Consider the following 16,180-nt stretch of genomic DNA (forward strand, 5'->3'; position numbering starts at 1 on the left):
CCAAGTACACAAAACCCACAAACTCCACTTAGTTTACTGCAAATAATCTGTTTGCTTTGTTGCTGGTGCCACAACTATCCCTTTTATCTGAGATTCCAGCTTATACTTGAAATTTATATTTGGTAGCAGTGTGTGAAAAAAAGATATTAGATCATCTATAGACTCAAATAAAGGGATATATGGCTTCAGCAAATAAAAGTTATTCCTTCAGTAATACGGATATGTTCACATGGACTTTTATTGTGGAGTTTTTTTGAGCAGATCCACTCCAAAATCCACCTTAAATTCTACTTCAAGAAGCTCTCCCAATTAATTTATATGTAAAATCCACTGTGATGTTCATATGAGGAGTTTTTTGTAGTTATTTTTTTGCTTCGAAAAAGACAAGGGCATATCACTTCTTTGAAGCAGATCTTAAAGCAAGCTTCTCCATAGAAGGTACTGTCCAATCAAAAAGTTTTAGAAAAACTTTTTGACAGTGAGGGTGATCAATGAGTGGAACAGGCTGCCACAAGAGGTGGTGAGTTCTACTTCAATGGAAGTCTTCATACAGAGGCTGGACAGACATCTGTCTGAGATGGTTTAGTGAATCCTGCATTGAGCAGGGGGTTCAACACAATGATCCTGGAGGTCCCTTCCAACTTAATCATTCTATGATTATATAAAAATACTTCACAAAAATATGGATGATGCCTGCACACACACACAACCCCTGGCAGGCCCGCACAGACCCCCGGCAGCCCGCACAGACCCCCAGCAGGCCCGCACAGACCCCTGGCAGCCCGCACAGACCCCCGGCAGGCCCGCACAGACCCCCAACAGCCCGCACAGACCCCCAGCAGGCCCGCACAGACCCCCAAGAGGCCCATACAGACCCCGCCCGCACACACAGACACGCACAGTGTCCGCCCACGCACCACCCACACTCTTCCCCCTCCCAAACTGGATGTACAAGTGAAGAAAGGGTTTTTTTTAATTCCGATATTTCTGTCCCATTGACTTGAATGGGGTTTCCGGTATCGGAATCGGCGATACCCGATACTTTTTGGGTATCGGTCCGATCCAATCCGATAAGATACTTCACGATATCGGATGGTATCGCTCAACACTATGCATGAATAATTCGTAATTTCTGGAAATCTAAAAAAAATCCATCTAAACATAGCCTTAATCAGCGTTGGGGAATAGTGTGCCCTGGGGTGTATGAAAAATTATTCCATGCACATAATTTCAAAAGAAAAAAGAAAGTAGCATTGTTGTCACCAGTGTCAAAAATCCAGGTCAATGCCCAAAAAGCCCCAAACTTCTAGCGATGTGTCATTTATCTCTGGGCAGATGCCTCTTAGAATTATATTGCCTTCATTTGACACCAAAACAGTTGTGATCCAGGGGGCCGCAGGATTACTTTCCTACTGCTCACTGGCAGGCCGCTATAGGTCTATGGCTTACAGCAAGTCATAGTTCTGGGTACATGTGGCACAATGATGTCACTGCATTGGACCACCTGCTCTGACTTGCAGGGGAGAAATGCTTGATTTTTTTTTGGAGTGAGGCTCAAAGTTGACATTGCTTGTTACGTCAGAACCAAGAATGTCAGTGCACCAGGAGAATATCTAAAAAATTTACAATGGCTGGAATGGGTGACAGGGGGTTTAAATAGACTGCCATGAAAAGTGATTGGTGATTAGTGATTAAACCGTCTTCTGATTGGTGCAGTGGCACGCATTTGTGATTAGCCAATCCATATAATTGGTGTTGGGTACTGTCAACCATTGTGAATTGGTGGTGCATCCACTGACCAGTGTATCTGTGAAATCACCCACCAGGAACAAAGATGGGGTGCGTCACAGAGGCAACTAGTGTAGGAATATGCACCTTCACTGTGTTTACTACCAGAGGATAACAATCTTCTCTGATCATCACATTCTACACTCAATAATAAAGAGATACAGAAGAAAGAATATAATGAAATCAACTAAATTTCAACTGAGTGACAACGGCAGGCTGAACTCAAAACCATGAAGAATTCAAACATAAAGTATACAATGCAAAATAACCTTTATTAGCTAAAGCTTTTATTTTGTTTTATAAATGCTATAGTTTTATAATCTTAAACATCAGCTGTAAAATATGTATTATACCTAGATGTTCTCAATAAGTGGTGTTCTTTTAGTTTGCCTCAAAATGCAAATTGAAATGTTGGGTCAATAGCTCAATTTTTAGGAAATTTACATTTTTTTTTTGCTTAAGGTTTAAAGAAGAAAAAATATGAAAAAAAAGATTTAAATCAAATTTTTAGAATACAATTTATACAAAACATTTTTTAGATTTTTATTAGAGATGAGCGGATCTTTTGAAATGCAAATTTGTCGTCTTCACCATATATTTCCAACAGATTACATTTGTGGTGAATACATTAGCGGAAAAGAGAGGAGAGAGATAGAGAGGATGCCGCTGGCCATAAGAGCTTACACTCTTCAAGAGAGAGAGAAATAAAGACAGAGAGGGACAGCCTCACTGATCATAAAAGTGTATACTCTAAGGAGAAAGAGTGAAAGAAAGAGAGAGGACCCTACTGAACATAAGAGTTTACACTCTACAGGAAAGAGAGAGAGGACCCCACTGACCATAAGAGCTTACACTCTACAGGAGAGAGAAGACCCCACTGACCATAAGAGCTTACACTCTACAGGAGAGAGAGAGGACCCTGCTGACCATAAGAGTTTGCACTCTACAGGAGAGAGACAGGACCCCACTGACCATAAGAGCTTACATTCTACAGGAGAGAGAGAACCCCGCTGACCATAAGAGATTACACTCTACAGGAGAGAGAGGACCCCGCTGACCATAAGAGCTTACACTTTACAGGAGAGAGAGGACCCCACTGATCATAAGAGATTACACTCTACAGGAGAGAGAGGACCCCGCTGACCATAAGAGCTTACACTTTACAGGAGTGAGAGGACCCCACTGATCATAAAAGCTTACACTCTACAGGAGAGAGAGAACCCTGCTTACCATAAGAGCTTACACTCTACAGGAGAGGACCCCGCTGACCATAAGAGCTTACACTCTACAGGAGAGAGAGTACCCCACTGACCATAAGAGATTACACTCTACAGGAGAGAGAGAACCTCTCTGATCATAAAAGCTTACACTCTACAGGAGAGAGAACCCCGCTGACCATAAAAGATTACGCTCTACAGGAGAGAGAGGACCCCGCTGACCATAAGAGCTTACACTTTACAGGAGAGGACCCCACTGACCATAAGAGCTTACACGCTACAGGAGAGAGAGAACCCCGCTGACCATAAGAGCTTACACTCTACAGGAAAGAGAGGACCCTGCTGACAATAAGAGCTTACACTCTACAGGAGAGATAGGACCCCGCTGACCATAAGAGATTACACTCTACAGGAGAGAGATGACCCCGTTGACCATAAGAGCTTACACTCTACAGGAGAGATAGGACCCCGCTGACCATAAGAGATTACACTCTACAGGAGAGAGATGACCCCGTTGACCATAAGAGCTTACACTCTACAGGAGAGAGAGGACCCTTCTGACCATAAGAGTTTACACTCTACAGGAGAGAGAGAACCCTGCTGACCATAAGAGCTTACACTCTACAGGAGAGAGAACCCTGCTGACCTTAAGAGCTTACACTCTACAGGAGAGAGGACACTGCTGACCATAAGAGCTTACACTCTACAGGAGAGAGAGAGAAGAGCCTGTTGAACATAAGAGGTTACACTCTACAGGAGAGAGAAAGGACCCTGCTGACCATAAGAGCTTACACTCTACAGGAGAGAGAGAGAGAGGACCATGCTGACTATAAGAGCTGGAAAGCTACAGGAGATGAAGAGAGACACAAAAGTGCAGCATATCAGTTTTTAATAGAAATGAGCAAATCGTTTGAAATTCAAATTTGACTACTTCATGGAATTTTCCCCCAAAATTTGTCGTGAATAAGTTTGTGTGAGGGAGAGGAGAGAGCGATAGAGAGGACCCCACTTACCATAAGAGCTTACAGTCTACTGGAGGGAGACTTACGCAGGTACTGACCACCACTGTACAAGGTAGGGCAATCCAGTAGATGTCATAGATGCAGGGCATTTTTGGTGAACTGTGAACTGAATCTCAAGTGCTCAAATTCCCATCAAACCGCAAAACTCATGAAATTCAACTCAATTCTCCGTGAATCAATACATTAATATCTACTTTTTATAGCTATTTTCTCAGAAGAAATTGATAATACCAAATTATTTTGGTTTAGATTATTTAAACCTATCCATCAAATGTAAATATCAAAAAGTTTTAAAACTTCATGGACATTACTGTTTACTATCGATATATTGTGATATCCATTTCTATCTCCTAGATAATATATTGCTTCTAGTAAGTTTTTAGCATCTAATCTGTCCATATATATTAAATAGCTGTCAAACACAATCTCTCAATACACATTTACATTCAGCTTGAGTGAATGTTGGAGAATATGGAGACAAAAGCAATCATATGCCAGACACAATGGGTGGCTGCTTATCGCCCCTGAGAACAAAGGGATTAGGCATGTTGAAATCTAGCAACCCAATCCTTCTTTACATTAAGGGTCCCGTTACACGCTTCAATATCCCTGCGATCCCACCAACGATGCGACGTGGATGGGATCGCTGGGACATAGTTAGCTGATCGCTAGTGAGCTGTCACATAGACAGACTCACCAGCGATCAGGACCAGTGAGCAAGCTGGTTTCCAAGGTAAACAGCGGGTAACTAAGAGCTGCACAGCTCTTAGATACCCTCTGTTTACCCTGGATACCAGCGTGCACAGCGGGTAACTAAGAGCCGCATGGCTCTTAGTTACCCGCTGTTTACCCTGGATACCAGTGTCTTGCGTTCTGTTTGTACATCTTTCATTGCCTGACCTTGGACCTCATTCTGACCATCCGTCTGATTTACCCCTTCTGCTCTGATCTGCTATCCTCCTGGTATTCTGACCTCGGAACCTTACCTGAACACACTTTTGTCTCTTTCTTCTGTATATGACGTACCTTCCTGACTTTTGACCTCGGACTCCTGACTATCCCATCTCACAGCTTAGCTGTGAGAAGTAACTCAGCATCATACCGATGGTCTCAGGTGTGGATCAGTCTCCCGCGACTTTTAAAGTATATCTTTTTTTAACATAGGCTGACTAAGATCATACAAGTGTCTAATACATGCTATCCGAGGATTGGCAGCATGTATCACCTGTCAGGTTCCTTTTAAGTTGGGTTACATAGAGTTTTTATAATGGTCACAAGATGAATCAAGACTTTCCCATGGATATTGCATTGCGATTTCACAGTGTTTTCCACAGTCTTTGCTAAATATCATCATGTCATCACATGACATGACGACTTCATAAATTAGACTGCAATTCCTGGAATTTTGTGGCCAACTGGGATGAGCAAATTTAAAAACTGCTTGTGAATAAGTTTATGAACTAGGCATTCAGATTTTTATTTCTGGCTGTAATCTATGCATATTAGGTGAGACTATTTTATTAACTCTTTATTAATGTTTAAGTATAATACAATTCTCCCTCTGCGGGACAGTTTTACTGTAGAATATATTTATGAATTTCAAATCCAGAAAATACCTAAGCTTGTAGCCATTTCCTTTATCATCCTTACTGCATACATTTTAACATTAAAGGTCAATTTATGGCCCATTTTATAACACCATCTTTTAAAGATGAAGAGTGGGATGAATCAAGCTAAGGTACATTATTATCCTGTTGAGATTTTTAGTAGAGGCCCTATTAATTTTGTGGGTTAATATACCAGGATGATCAAGCTGAGGCAGTATTTCTATTTGTTTGCAATATACTAGATTAATTGCGTCCTGAAATTCTGGGCTGCTTTATTTTTCATTATCATTAATTTTATTCTAGAAGTTTGTGGCCGGCTGATTAACAAACTGAGGAATTATAACCGTATATTCCACGAGTCTAGTTTTTTTTTTTTTTTTTAATCCTGCAAATATCAATGACAATATTGATCACAGCAAAAAAAAGGTTTTTTTTTCTACGCTCGGTCATTTTGTTCATTTGCATATTAACCACTTAAAGACCAGAGCTATTTTTGGTTTTGCATTTTCACTTTTTGCTCCCCTTCTTCCAAAAGCCATAACTTTTTTGCTTTTCCGTCAATATGGTCATGTGAGGGTTTGTTTTTTTGTTTGCTGTACGTTTGAACGACACCATTGGTTTCACCATGTCATGCAAAAAAAGTGCAATCCCACAGTTGTTTTTAGTTTTTTTTACCATGTTCACTAAATGCTAAAACTAAACTGACATTCTGATTCTCCATTACAAGTTCATAGACACCAAACATGTCTAGGTTCTTTTTTATTTAAGTGGTGAAAAAAAAATTCCAAAGTTTGATAAAAAAAATAAAATATTGCGCCATTTTTCAATACTCGCAGCGTCTCCATTTTTCGTGATCTCGGGTTGGGTGATGGCTTATTTTTTGCATGCTGAGCTGACGTTTTTAATTATATGAATTTGGTGCATCTCAAAATGAGGAAATGGTTGCACTCAATTGCATTAAGGCATGTTAATTTTGGTGCAGATACTATCTTTTGGTCGCCTGTTATTGCATTTTAATGCAATGTTACGGCGACCAAAAAAACGTTATTCTGGCGTTTTTAATTTTTTTTCTCGTTACGCCGTTTAGCAAATCAGGTTAATTCTTTTTTTTGTTGATAGATCAGGTGATTCTGAATGCGGAGATACCAAATATGTGTATGTTTGATTTTTTTATTGTTTTATTTTGAATAGGGCGAAAGGAGGGTGATTTGAACTTTCACATTTTTTTATTTTTTTATATTTTCAAAAACACTTTTTTTTTTACTTTTGGTATGCTTCAATAATCTCCATGGGAGGCTAGAAGCTGCCACAACCCGATCGGCTCTGCTACATACAGGCGATGAACAGATCGTCTGTATGTAGCAGAATTTCTGACATGCTATGAGCGCTGACCACCAGGCGGTGCTCATAGCAATCCAGCATTGACAACCATAGAGGTCTGCAGAAAACTTCTGGTTGTCATGCCAACCCATCGGTGACCCGCGATCGGGGGTCACCGATGAGCAGATTTCCGTTGTGATTGCCGGAATCGCATGTTAAATACCGCAGTCAGCATTTGACAGTGACATTTAATGGGTTAATAGCTGCGGCTGTTCCGGGCACATGTCAGCTGTTTAAAACAGCTGACATGTGCAGGGAAAGATGTGGGTTCACCGACGGAGCCCACATCCAATGGAGGGAGTCTGACATTAGTGTAAATTTACGCCCCGATATTGGAAAGGGGTTAAAAAGGATCAAAAACCAACTACCAATTCTTCATCTAAATTTACGTTTGACTTAAAGGGGTATTCCCATCTCCAAGATCCTATCGCAATATGTAGCAGGTGTAATAATAATAACATTAGCAAATTCCACCAATTAGAAATGTGATATAGTTCTTCTGATTCACTATGACGCTTACCCCATGTGCGGGGTGTTTCAGTAGCTTAGGTATCCATGATTACAACCACTCATATAGTAACAGTTAGCTGTAAGCGGTCATAACCATGGATTCCACCTTGGATCCTTTTTGTGTTTTCCTTTTGGAGGATATTCATCCAAATATTGGTTATGGGAAAGAATGAACCTGTGGTAGAGCATCCACTCCATGGCAAAGAAGCTGTATGTAAGCATTTCCTTCTGTGTTTCTTATATTTACATGTGTTGTGATTTATTTTATTTTTTTTAAAGCGAACCTATCACCTGTTTTGGCCGCTATAGGGGCGGTCCGGTCCGATGTGTGTCTCAGGTCTGGTTCTGGAGCCTCCTATCTTCTTGCAACGCTGTCCTCCTACTTGCTTCATTGCTCCTTGCTTCTGCACAGGCATATTTCTCAGCAAATTCCTGCAGTGCACAGGCGCTCGGCCTCTCTGACCTTTACCGGTGCCAGGAGCGATGACGCAAGTAGGAGGGCGACGTCGCGAGAAGATGGGAGGCGCTGGACCCGGACCTGCGAAACCCACCGGACCGAGCCACACCGGACCACCCCCCCGGGTGAGCATAATAGAACTTATTTTTCTTATCTTGCAGGTCTGATCGGGAGCTTTTCTACAGCATTACAAAATGCTGTAGATAAGCTCTGAAAGGCAGTGGCCCCATCTTATAGCGGCCAAAACAAGTGACAGGTTCCCTTTAAGTTTGTTGTTCCATATAATTTATCCATTATGAGACTAGACTGAATTTCATGTTTTAGTAACTGTGAGAGTGCCGGCTGTTCCAGGTTCCCAGTGCCTAACCCACATGATGTCTGGACTGACGTGAGATTTTCTCCCTCACTATAGATACAAAAATGATATTTGTTCTATAATACAGTCCCATTTTATAGTTACTCAGCTATTCAGGCTGCATACTTTCATGGCTGAGCAGCCTTCTTTTCTGCCAGACACCATTCTGATACCTTGAATGTTAAATGTTTAAAACCAGACATCGCTTTAATATTATGTGCGCCACAATTTTAAAGAATATAATATCAAAATTTTATGCTCTGAATCACCCTAAATGCTAGCACACATTACTAACACACAAAAAAAGCCTAACATGGAAATAAAGAAATATTTTCTAAACCAATAGCAGGAGTCATTTCATGCACTAAGATTTAAAGGGAATATCAATCTTTCAGTTACATTTTGGTCAAACTTCCACTTTTAGTTGCTTCATTTAATTACTGATGACTCGAACTTTTTATTCCTATCCTTACACAGAACGACAACTCACCTACAATTTACTGCAGGTAAAGTGGTTTTCAAAAATCATATAAAATAAGGCAGGCAATATAATTGAATAGCAACAAAACCTATACTCACCCATTAACGACATCCCCGTGTCACTGTGCTGGTGCTAATCACAATATTTTGCTTACATGCTGTCTACATACATGACCGCTGCAGCTGATCACTGGCCTAGGAGCCAATCACTGACTGCAGTGTCAATATGTGCAGAAGGCAAGTAATTGCTGAAGAAACAGTAACCAAAGACCAGCAGAAGCGCCAAATTAGCGTTTCTGGTAAAGCAGGCAATGTAACGAGTGAACATACATTGTTTTTGTTATTGGACCAAATCATCTGCCTTTTAGAATTTTTTCAATTTTTTTCAGATAATTGAAAACCAATTCAAAACTTTCTGACTGCATAATATTTATACACTGAACACAACAATCACCAGTATGCAGGAAGCATTGACACCCCCCCGATTGGTGACGGAAGGCAACTTTAATTTTGATGAACGGTTATAAATGAAACACTGATTAATCGGCCAACACCAAAGAAATAATATAGCACAAGGATCTCCACATGCATAAATTTCCTTGTTCATGGAAAGGAAAAACTTAAAGAAGATAGACTTTAGATAGAACAAAATATTGAGAAAATATAATTAAATGGCAGTAACTGAAGGCAATAATATTCATATGTCACAAAAATTATTCTGTTAGAGGAAGAAACATACGGCACCAGAGCCGGAACGCCGATCCTGATATACCGTGCTTGATAGCTCCTTAGAGGACCGGTTAAAAGAACAGAACCGGGTGCAGCCGAAAATGCAGTACAACAAATAAGAAGTGAAAGGCAGCACTCACCGTTCCTGGTGCAATCCTTTATTCACAATCGGATAAAACATAGCGGCAGAGAGAAGAGGTGAAACGACAGAGGGACTACAGCCGTTTTGTGCTGCGTGCGCTTCCACTGGTCCGAGGTCCAATAAAGGAATAAAGGATTGCACCAGGAATGGTGAGTGCTGCCTTTCACTTCTTATTGGATGAAAATTATTCTTCACAACTTCTCCAAGGCAAAGTAGAAAATATCAATACCATTTCTTGTACCCATACTCATTGCATTATTGCATTTCATAAACTTACACTTACCTCCTTAAGACAGCCCATGAAGTTGTTACTGACCGGTGACCCCGGTAGATCAGCTGTGCTGGGGCTACCTCCAACATAGAAAAAGTCATCTGAACCCAGCATGGTGTAGTCTTCTTGAGTGTAGCCTGTTGTGGTCAGAATCCCATCCACTGAGATTGTTACCTACATAACAAAGCACAGGGAAAGGACACGCTATACTCAGACCTAAATACTGCAGTTCTGGGATGTGCCTGATTTGAAACCTAGTTTGGAAATCCATTTTCATGTCTGTTTAAAGTTTGGTCTTGGATTCTAGATTTCATCTTCCCCTAAGAGGTTCTAATCTACTGTATTTCAGCTGTTGTCTGATTAATGATCTAGTGTCAGTATTGTCCCTACAGCAACTGAACAGTTATTCAGCAGACACAAAAATGGTGTTAGTAAAATGCTTTCTAGGTTAGTTCAGCTGTTGTACGTATTAGTAAGTTTAGTAGTCTGTCATTGACTTGATAAAACATGCATTTCGGGGGAAGGGGTAGACATAAATGACGCAAGCACCACCACTATTTGCACTGATAACAAATGAGCAGCAGCGATAAAATAAACATGCAAAACGTAAAAGTAACACAAAAGTAAACAGAAAATAAACAATGTTTGTAGCGCACTCTAGTGTGCCCATGCCATACACACTACAGACCAGAAACAAAAGACTAAAAAAGGGGGAGATAAGTATCAAGACTGCTTGTGATGGATAAAGATGTATGGACATTACAAAGTCAAGCGTTTCGTGCCATGCATTATGAATGGTTAGAAAGTGGCCGAGCCAGTAGCCACCCGGGCCAGCCAGAGGTTAGCCTTGTTTTGGTTAATTACAGCTTGTTGCAAACGGTAGTAAAGTTAATGATGCCCCTATGTGTGAGTTAAAAAAAAGTAAAAGAAAGTCATAAAAAAAAAAAATAAATAAATAAATAAAAAACTCGATAGGGACAGGTAAAACTAAGGAGGTCAACAACAGATGAAAAGAAGGAGTTGAAAGTAAGCAGAAGAGTACCAACCGCAGTTCCTCTTTAGTAATGATGTCTACAGTTAAAAGAAAGAAAGAAAAACACACGGCAAACCCAAAATAAGAAACAATTAGAATGATATCTACCGAACAATGTAGTTTGTTTACCATAGCGTGTCCAATGCCTGAGTGCTTTGTGGAGAAGGGGGGAGAAAGGAAATTAAAAACTGTGAACATAATAACGACTGTTACTTAAAAAAATAAGATGGTCTCTACCATGTTAGTACATTTTTTTGATTCAGGTAACGGTTAGTAGAATGACACATTCCATGAGTGACATGTTAGTTATTAAGCATGTTAGTAACATAGAAAAAAAGGGCAAAAAAATTTTACAAGAAAAAAAGCAGACTAACAAGTAGGCCTCCACCGAGGCAACCACAATAGTATTTGTCCTGCAAATATATTTCATAACTTATCAGCTCTGTACTGAACAAAAACGGACACATGGTCGGCTAGTTCCCCCATTTTTTTGGGTCTTTAGGCTTAATACATCTGACAGACATAAAAAATGGCTAAGGAATCAAAATGTCTGCTTCCTCGACTCTGTTTTTTTTTTTTTTTGTTTTGTTTTTTGGAAAAATTCAGAAATTAATTTTGAATCCCCTACTACTGAATTTACAGCTTTCAAGGAATCCTCATCAACTCCAAAACTTCTTTTCGGTCATACTGATGGGCTTTTGGGGTCACAGATTACTGCAATGAAACAAAGCAAAGAAGATCCTGACACAGAAAATGAGTTGAATGGGTTTCTGTAACTGCCTTGTTAAAACATGCACCACGTAGGCTGTACAATGTCTAATTCATTACTTTATTGTTATATTATTTCAATGATTATTCGATTATTGTTGTAACTAATCTCATGAGCAAAGGCAAATCTAGAAAGTTGGGCATTTTTTAATATTTTTTTTTTTTTTATTTCCATAAAATCTATGGTCCCGCCCTGCTATTTATGGTGCGGAAAAAAAAAATATTACGGAAACAAAATCATCATTTAATATATTAATTACTGTATTTTTCTGACTATAAGACTTTTTCTTTCAAATTTCAACAGCCCAACATGATGGAGGGGGAAGGGGATATCTATTCAGAGAGAAAATCTACGCTTAATTAGAGCCATTATTTCCTGATATGTTGCGTCTCTCTTTAATGCTTCTTCCCTTATGATCTCAGATATGATTATAGGCGCATGAGGGAACGGTATAAATTAGTGAATGGTAATTTGTTAGTAAAGTGACAGAGCATGCAAGTGGGCAATAGTCAGCACTTGTGTCACGGAGATTGTCAAAGTGACTCGTTGAGTGATGCACAGCATAAGCGAGTGTGGCATAAAGAAACGGAGTAAAAACAGAGCAAAGCACCAAGACTTTAACTGTACGCTGCAGTGTGCTGGGGTGTGAACAAGCCTCTCTGGATATTTAAATACAGGGATAGCGCCGAAAACTAAATCTATGCCTCTTTCAGACATCAGGGTTTTTTTGATTGTACGTATGAAAAAAACGGACCGGGTTTCATCAGTGATGTTCATCAGATTTTAATAAGATATTAGACAAGAAATTGGAAGCTCACCGCACTTGCATAATATTCGGAGCCGAGAGACCTGTAGCCGGTGGGTGGCCATTCCACTGATGAAGCACAGCAAACCATGTATGCAAATTTGGAAGTTGAAGGTATGACAATATGGTAATTAAAATAAAATATCAATTGGAACATATTTAAAATGGGTTAAAAAAACGAACGCGTTTCTGGCAATAGAATGCCCTTGACAGACTATGATTAAGAGCATTCTATTGCTAGTAAAGCCTCAATTTTTTAACCTATTTTGGATGGATCCACTCATTTTAAACATGTTCCAATAAATATTTCATTTTAATTACCAGATGGTTTGCCTTCAGCTTCCAAATTTGCGTACAGTTTCATTAAAGTCTGTTCAGAGTTCATCCTTACATTTATCAGTCAGTGAAAAATGGACAGCACACGGATGGCTTTTTCACGGAATCACATACTTTCATTGCCAAGTGTGATATGACACTCGGATTCATACAGCATTGGACATGTCTCCGTGATTTACCTCCCAGTCCACAAAAAAATCACTGACGTGATCAACCCTATAGACTATCATAGGTACAAGTGCTATCCATGAAAATCACAGATAGCAATTTTTACGTTTGTACGTGAAATACTGGTAGGTGAATGAGCCAGTAGGAGAAGGAAAAGCCATGAGTCTGTTTTGGACAATACTTAAGTCTGAAATGTTTGGAATTTTTTTTAAATAAAACAAGTCTTAATAATTCATTAAGTCTTATAGTCCAAAAAATATAGTAAGATACTTTCTATTGAACAAAAATATGCCATTTTAATATTTTTGATATTTCCCACATTCCATATACTTACAGAAATTATTAATTCTGTATCCATATTCCATTTTTATTGGATGATAATAAGGATTAAGAAAATGGTTTGCCCAAGGAAAAAAAATACATATTATAATTAACTATTCAATTTTTATATTATATATTTAAGATTTATGGGAGTATTGTCAAATTAGAAATATATTTTTAGCAATGGTGACTGATCTTAGAAAAAAAAAGTGAAAAATAGAGAGGGGCTACTACTGAACAATGACATTTATTTTTACATCAGACTGTAACTAATAACAGTCTGTAGTCTGAAAAAAGATGGAGATTATGCTCCATTGTAAACACAAGCTTTGCTGAAAAATGATTTTGCTTTGTATATACTAGAATTTCCACCGTAAAGCTATACTCTCCATTAAATAGCCCATGTGAGCACTAGGCAAGAAATGACTGTACATTTAGGCTTGCTATTTACAGTAGTTTTCTTGCGCCTATGCCAAAGAGGTTGTGCGCTCCTTTTCAGAAACATCATCACTCCTCCTCCAGGCCAGATGCTACAGTAGAGCTCTTAGGTGAACGGGCCTGGTTAGCAATTTTAGAGTCAGACCAAGAATTTCTGTTTCTGGGGAAAAAAATAGACCCCTTTTTAAGGAGGAGATGTAAGGTCTCCTGATATGTCTGTTTTAGTAAAGGGTGACTGTCAGGTAATTCATGTAGTCTGCACAACAGGTCACATGAATCAGGGACAGGCTCCCTTAATGCTGGATAGACATAGTTAAGAACAGTCAGATAGAGCCGATTGGGAATACCTGTAAATGTCTTGAGCCAAATGTGAAACTAGAAGTGACCCACCCAGATGACTGTTCTCCACAATGTCAACTCCTTTTCAAACTTTGAGTCCAATTTATCAAAAATGTTTAAGCCAGTTCCATCCCGTTTGGGGCAGGACAGGATAGTGTGAAGCCCGCTTAAAAAAATTGTCAAAAGTTGTAACGGAACCTTCACTATAATTGTCACCTGACCGGCATAACATTTCTGGCAAGGGACAAGGAGACACATGCCAGTGAAAAGATGCAACTAATTCATTAAGTGGTGTGCATATCTTAATGAATTAGGGGCTTCTTATTCCTTCAAGCCCATCATTAAGAAAATTGAGCAAAATGCCAGTCTAAATGAATCGGGACCCTTGTTTTCTCTGAAACTCTGCCTTGTTTCAAAATAAAACATAGATACCCGCAACAATGGAGTCTATTCGAGATTCATGGTTCTCATGGTTCGCAAAGTATGAATTCCGTGATCGGTTCACCTAAAAATTTAAATCCTCATAATACTTTAATTCTGGAACATCTTTTCTTAGAACTTAGTGCAATTCCTCTTTTATTCGGCTGTAATCAGTAAAATATTTTTTAACAGGATACAACCCTAACTTTTGACTCAATGATTTCTGTGTATATCTCTGTATACATTTCTGAATAAACTGAAAACTAAATATTACCAGTTGGTGATTAGTGATGAGTGCAAGTGCTCGTTACTCGAGTTTCCCCAGGGAGCCTGGGTATGCATCAAGTATAGTGGGTGCTCGAGTGACATGTTCCAGTCCCCACAGCCGCATGTTTTGTGGTTGTTAGACATCCACAAAACATGTGGGGATTGCTTGTGTTTGTCGGGGTATTCCCGCATGTTAGCGGGTGCTTGAGTGACATGTTCCAGTCCCCACAGCCACATGTTTTGTGGTTGTTAGACATCCACAAAACATGTGGGGATTGCCTGTGTTTGTCGGGGTATTCCCGCATGTATTGTGCCTGTCTAACAGCTGTGAAACATGCGGCCGTGGGGACCTGAAGATGTCACTCGAGCACCAACGATACTCGGTGCATACCTGAGCACCATCGGCAAACTCAAGTAATGAGCACTTGCGCTCATCATTCTTGGCGATGCGTTCCAATAACTCTCACACAGCACAATCATCGCTGACAGTGTCAGATGCACCTCTTTGATAAGAAGACTGGTAACACCCAGCTGTCAATTTGTTGAAAAATTTCAAGAAGTAACCAAGGAACTAAAACAGTTCTAAAAGAATGCTCCAAAATTGTTATCTCATGAAAAATACAAGTCTTTACAAAAACAGACATTTCAGGAGAGATGACGGAGCTGAAAAGATTCACTTAATTTTACTGCTACAGTATAGAAAAAAATTATATTCCCAAGTATAATATTAGAATAAGATTTTATTACAAAAATCAACTATATTTAGTGTTTTAAATGATATTTTAAAAAAATATATAAAATCAAATTATTGTCAAAATAGGTTTCTCATTGTTAAAGTTGTGTTTTTTTGGGTTTAGACAGAACTGTACTCTGATCTTTTGTTCACAGCAGGGACAGGCATATCATAGTATCCTTCTCTGTGTAAGCAAAGGGAGGATTTGGATCATTCATGAATTATCTAAGCTGCTGGGACTCGAAAAGATCCTAAGCTGCCAGGCAGGGTGTAGAGCTAAAATTTCGATCCAACTGATGTCAGCAATGATAACAGGCAAGAAAACTGCATCCTGCTGGCAAGAGGGGATATACTGTATCTATTTATTTAGTCTGTTTATTGTTTGATAAAAATATATATTTTTTCATTGAATTTGGCCTGTAAAAATTATGTTATTTTGTTTAATGCGTAAAGTGAATGTCTACCATTTTGTGCTGATTAATTTTTTAATAGCTCTTCGGAGATGGGCTCCAACTGTTAAGGCCAACGTCAGAACAACCTCCGATCCTAAACGTTTAACTCCCCCCCAGATGCTCCAGTTATTAGCTATCACA

At 39.4% G+C, this 16,180-nt stretch overlaps 1 protein-coding gene across 11 annotated transcripts in view; it reads right to left on the reverse strand.

The window, feature by feature from the left end:
* Window positions 1–16,180, reverse strand: part of NRXN1 (neurexin 1) — a 1,899,875-nt gene that overhangs the window by 1,178,576 nt on the left and 705,119 nt on the right. For 10 of the 11 annotated variants that reach the window (XM_073553976.1, XM_073553975.1, XM_073553974.1 and 7 more), the window contains 2 exons: window positions 11,121–11,144; window positions 9,971–10,132 (listed from right to left, as the gene is read on the reverse strand). In XM_073553976.1, coding sequence (XP_073410077.1) covers window positions 9,971–10,132; window positions 11,121–11,144 — 186 coding nt within the window. The remainder of the gene's footprint in view (window positions 1–9,970; window positions 10,133–11,120; window positions 11,145–16,180) is intronic. The other variant, XM_073553972.1, reaches the window with a different exon arrangement.

Source organism: Dendrobates tinctorius, unplaced genomic scaffold (genome assembly GCF_039654945.1).
Source record: "Dendrobates tinctorius isolate UK_male_01 unplaced genomic scaffold, ASM3965494v1 ptg000205l, whole genome shotgun sequence".
NCBI classification, from domain to species: domain Eukaryota; kingdom Metazoa; phylum Chordata; class Amphibia; order Anura; family Dendrobatidae; genus Dendrobates; species Dendrobates tinctorius.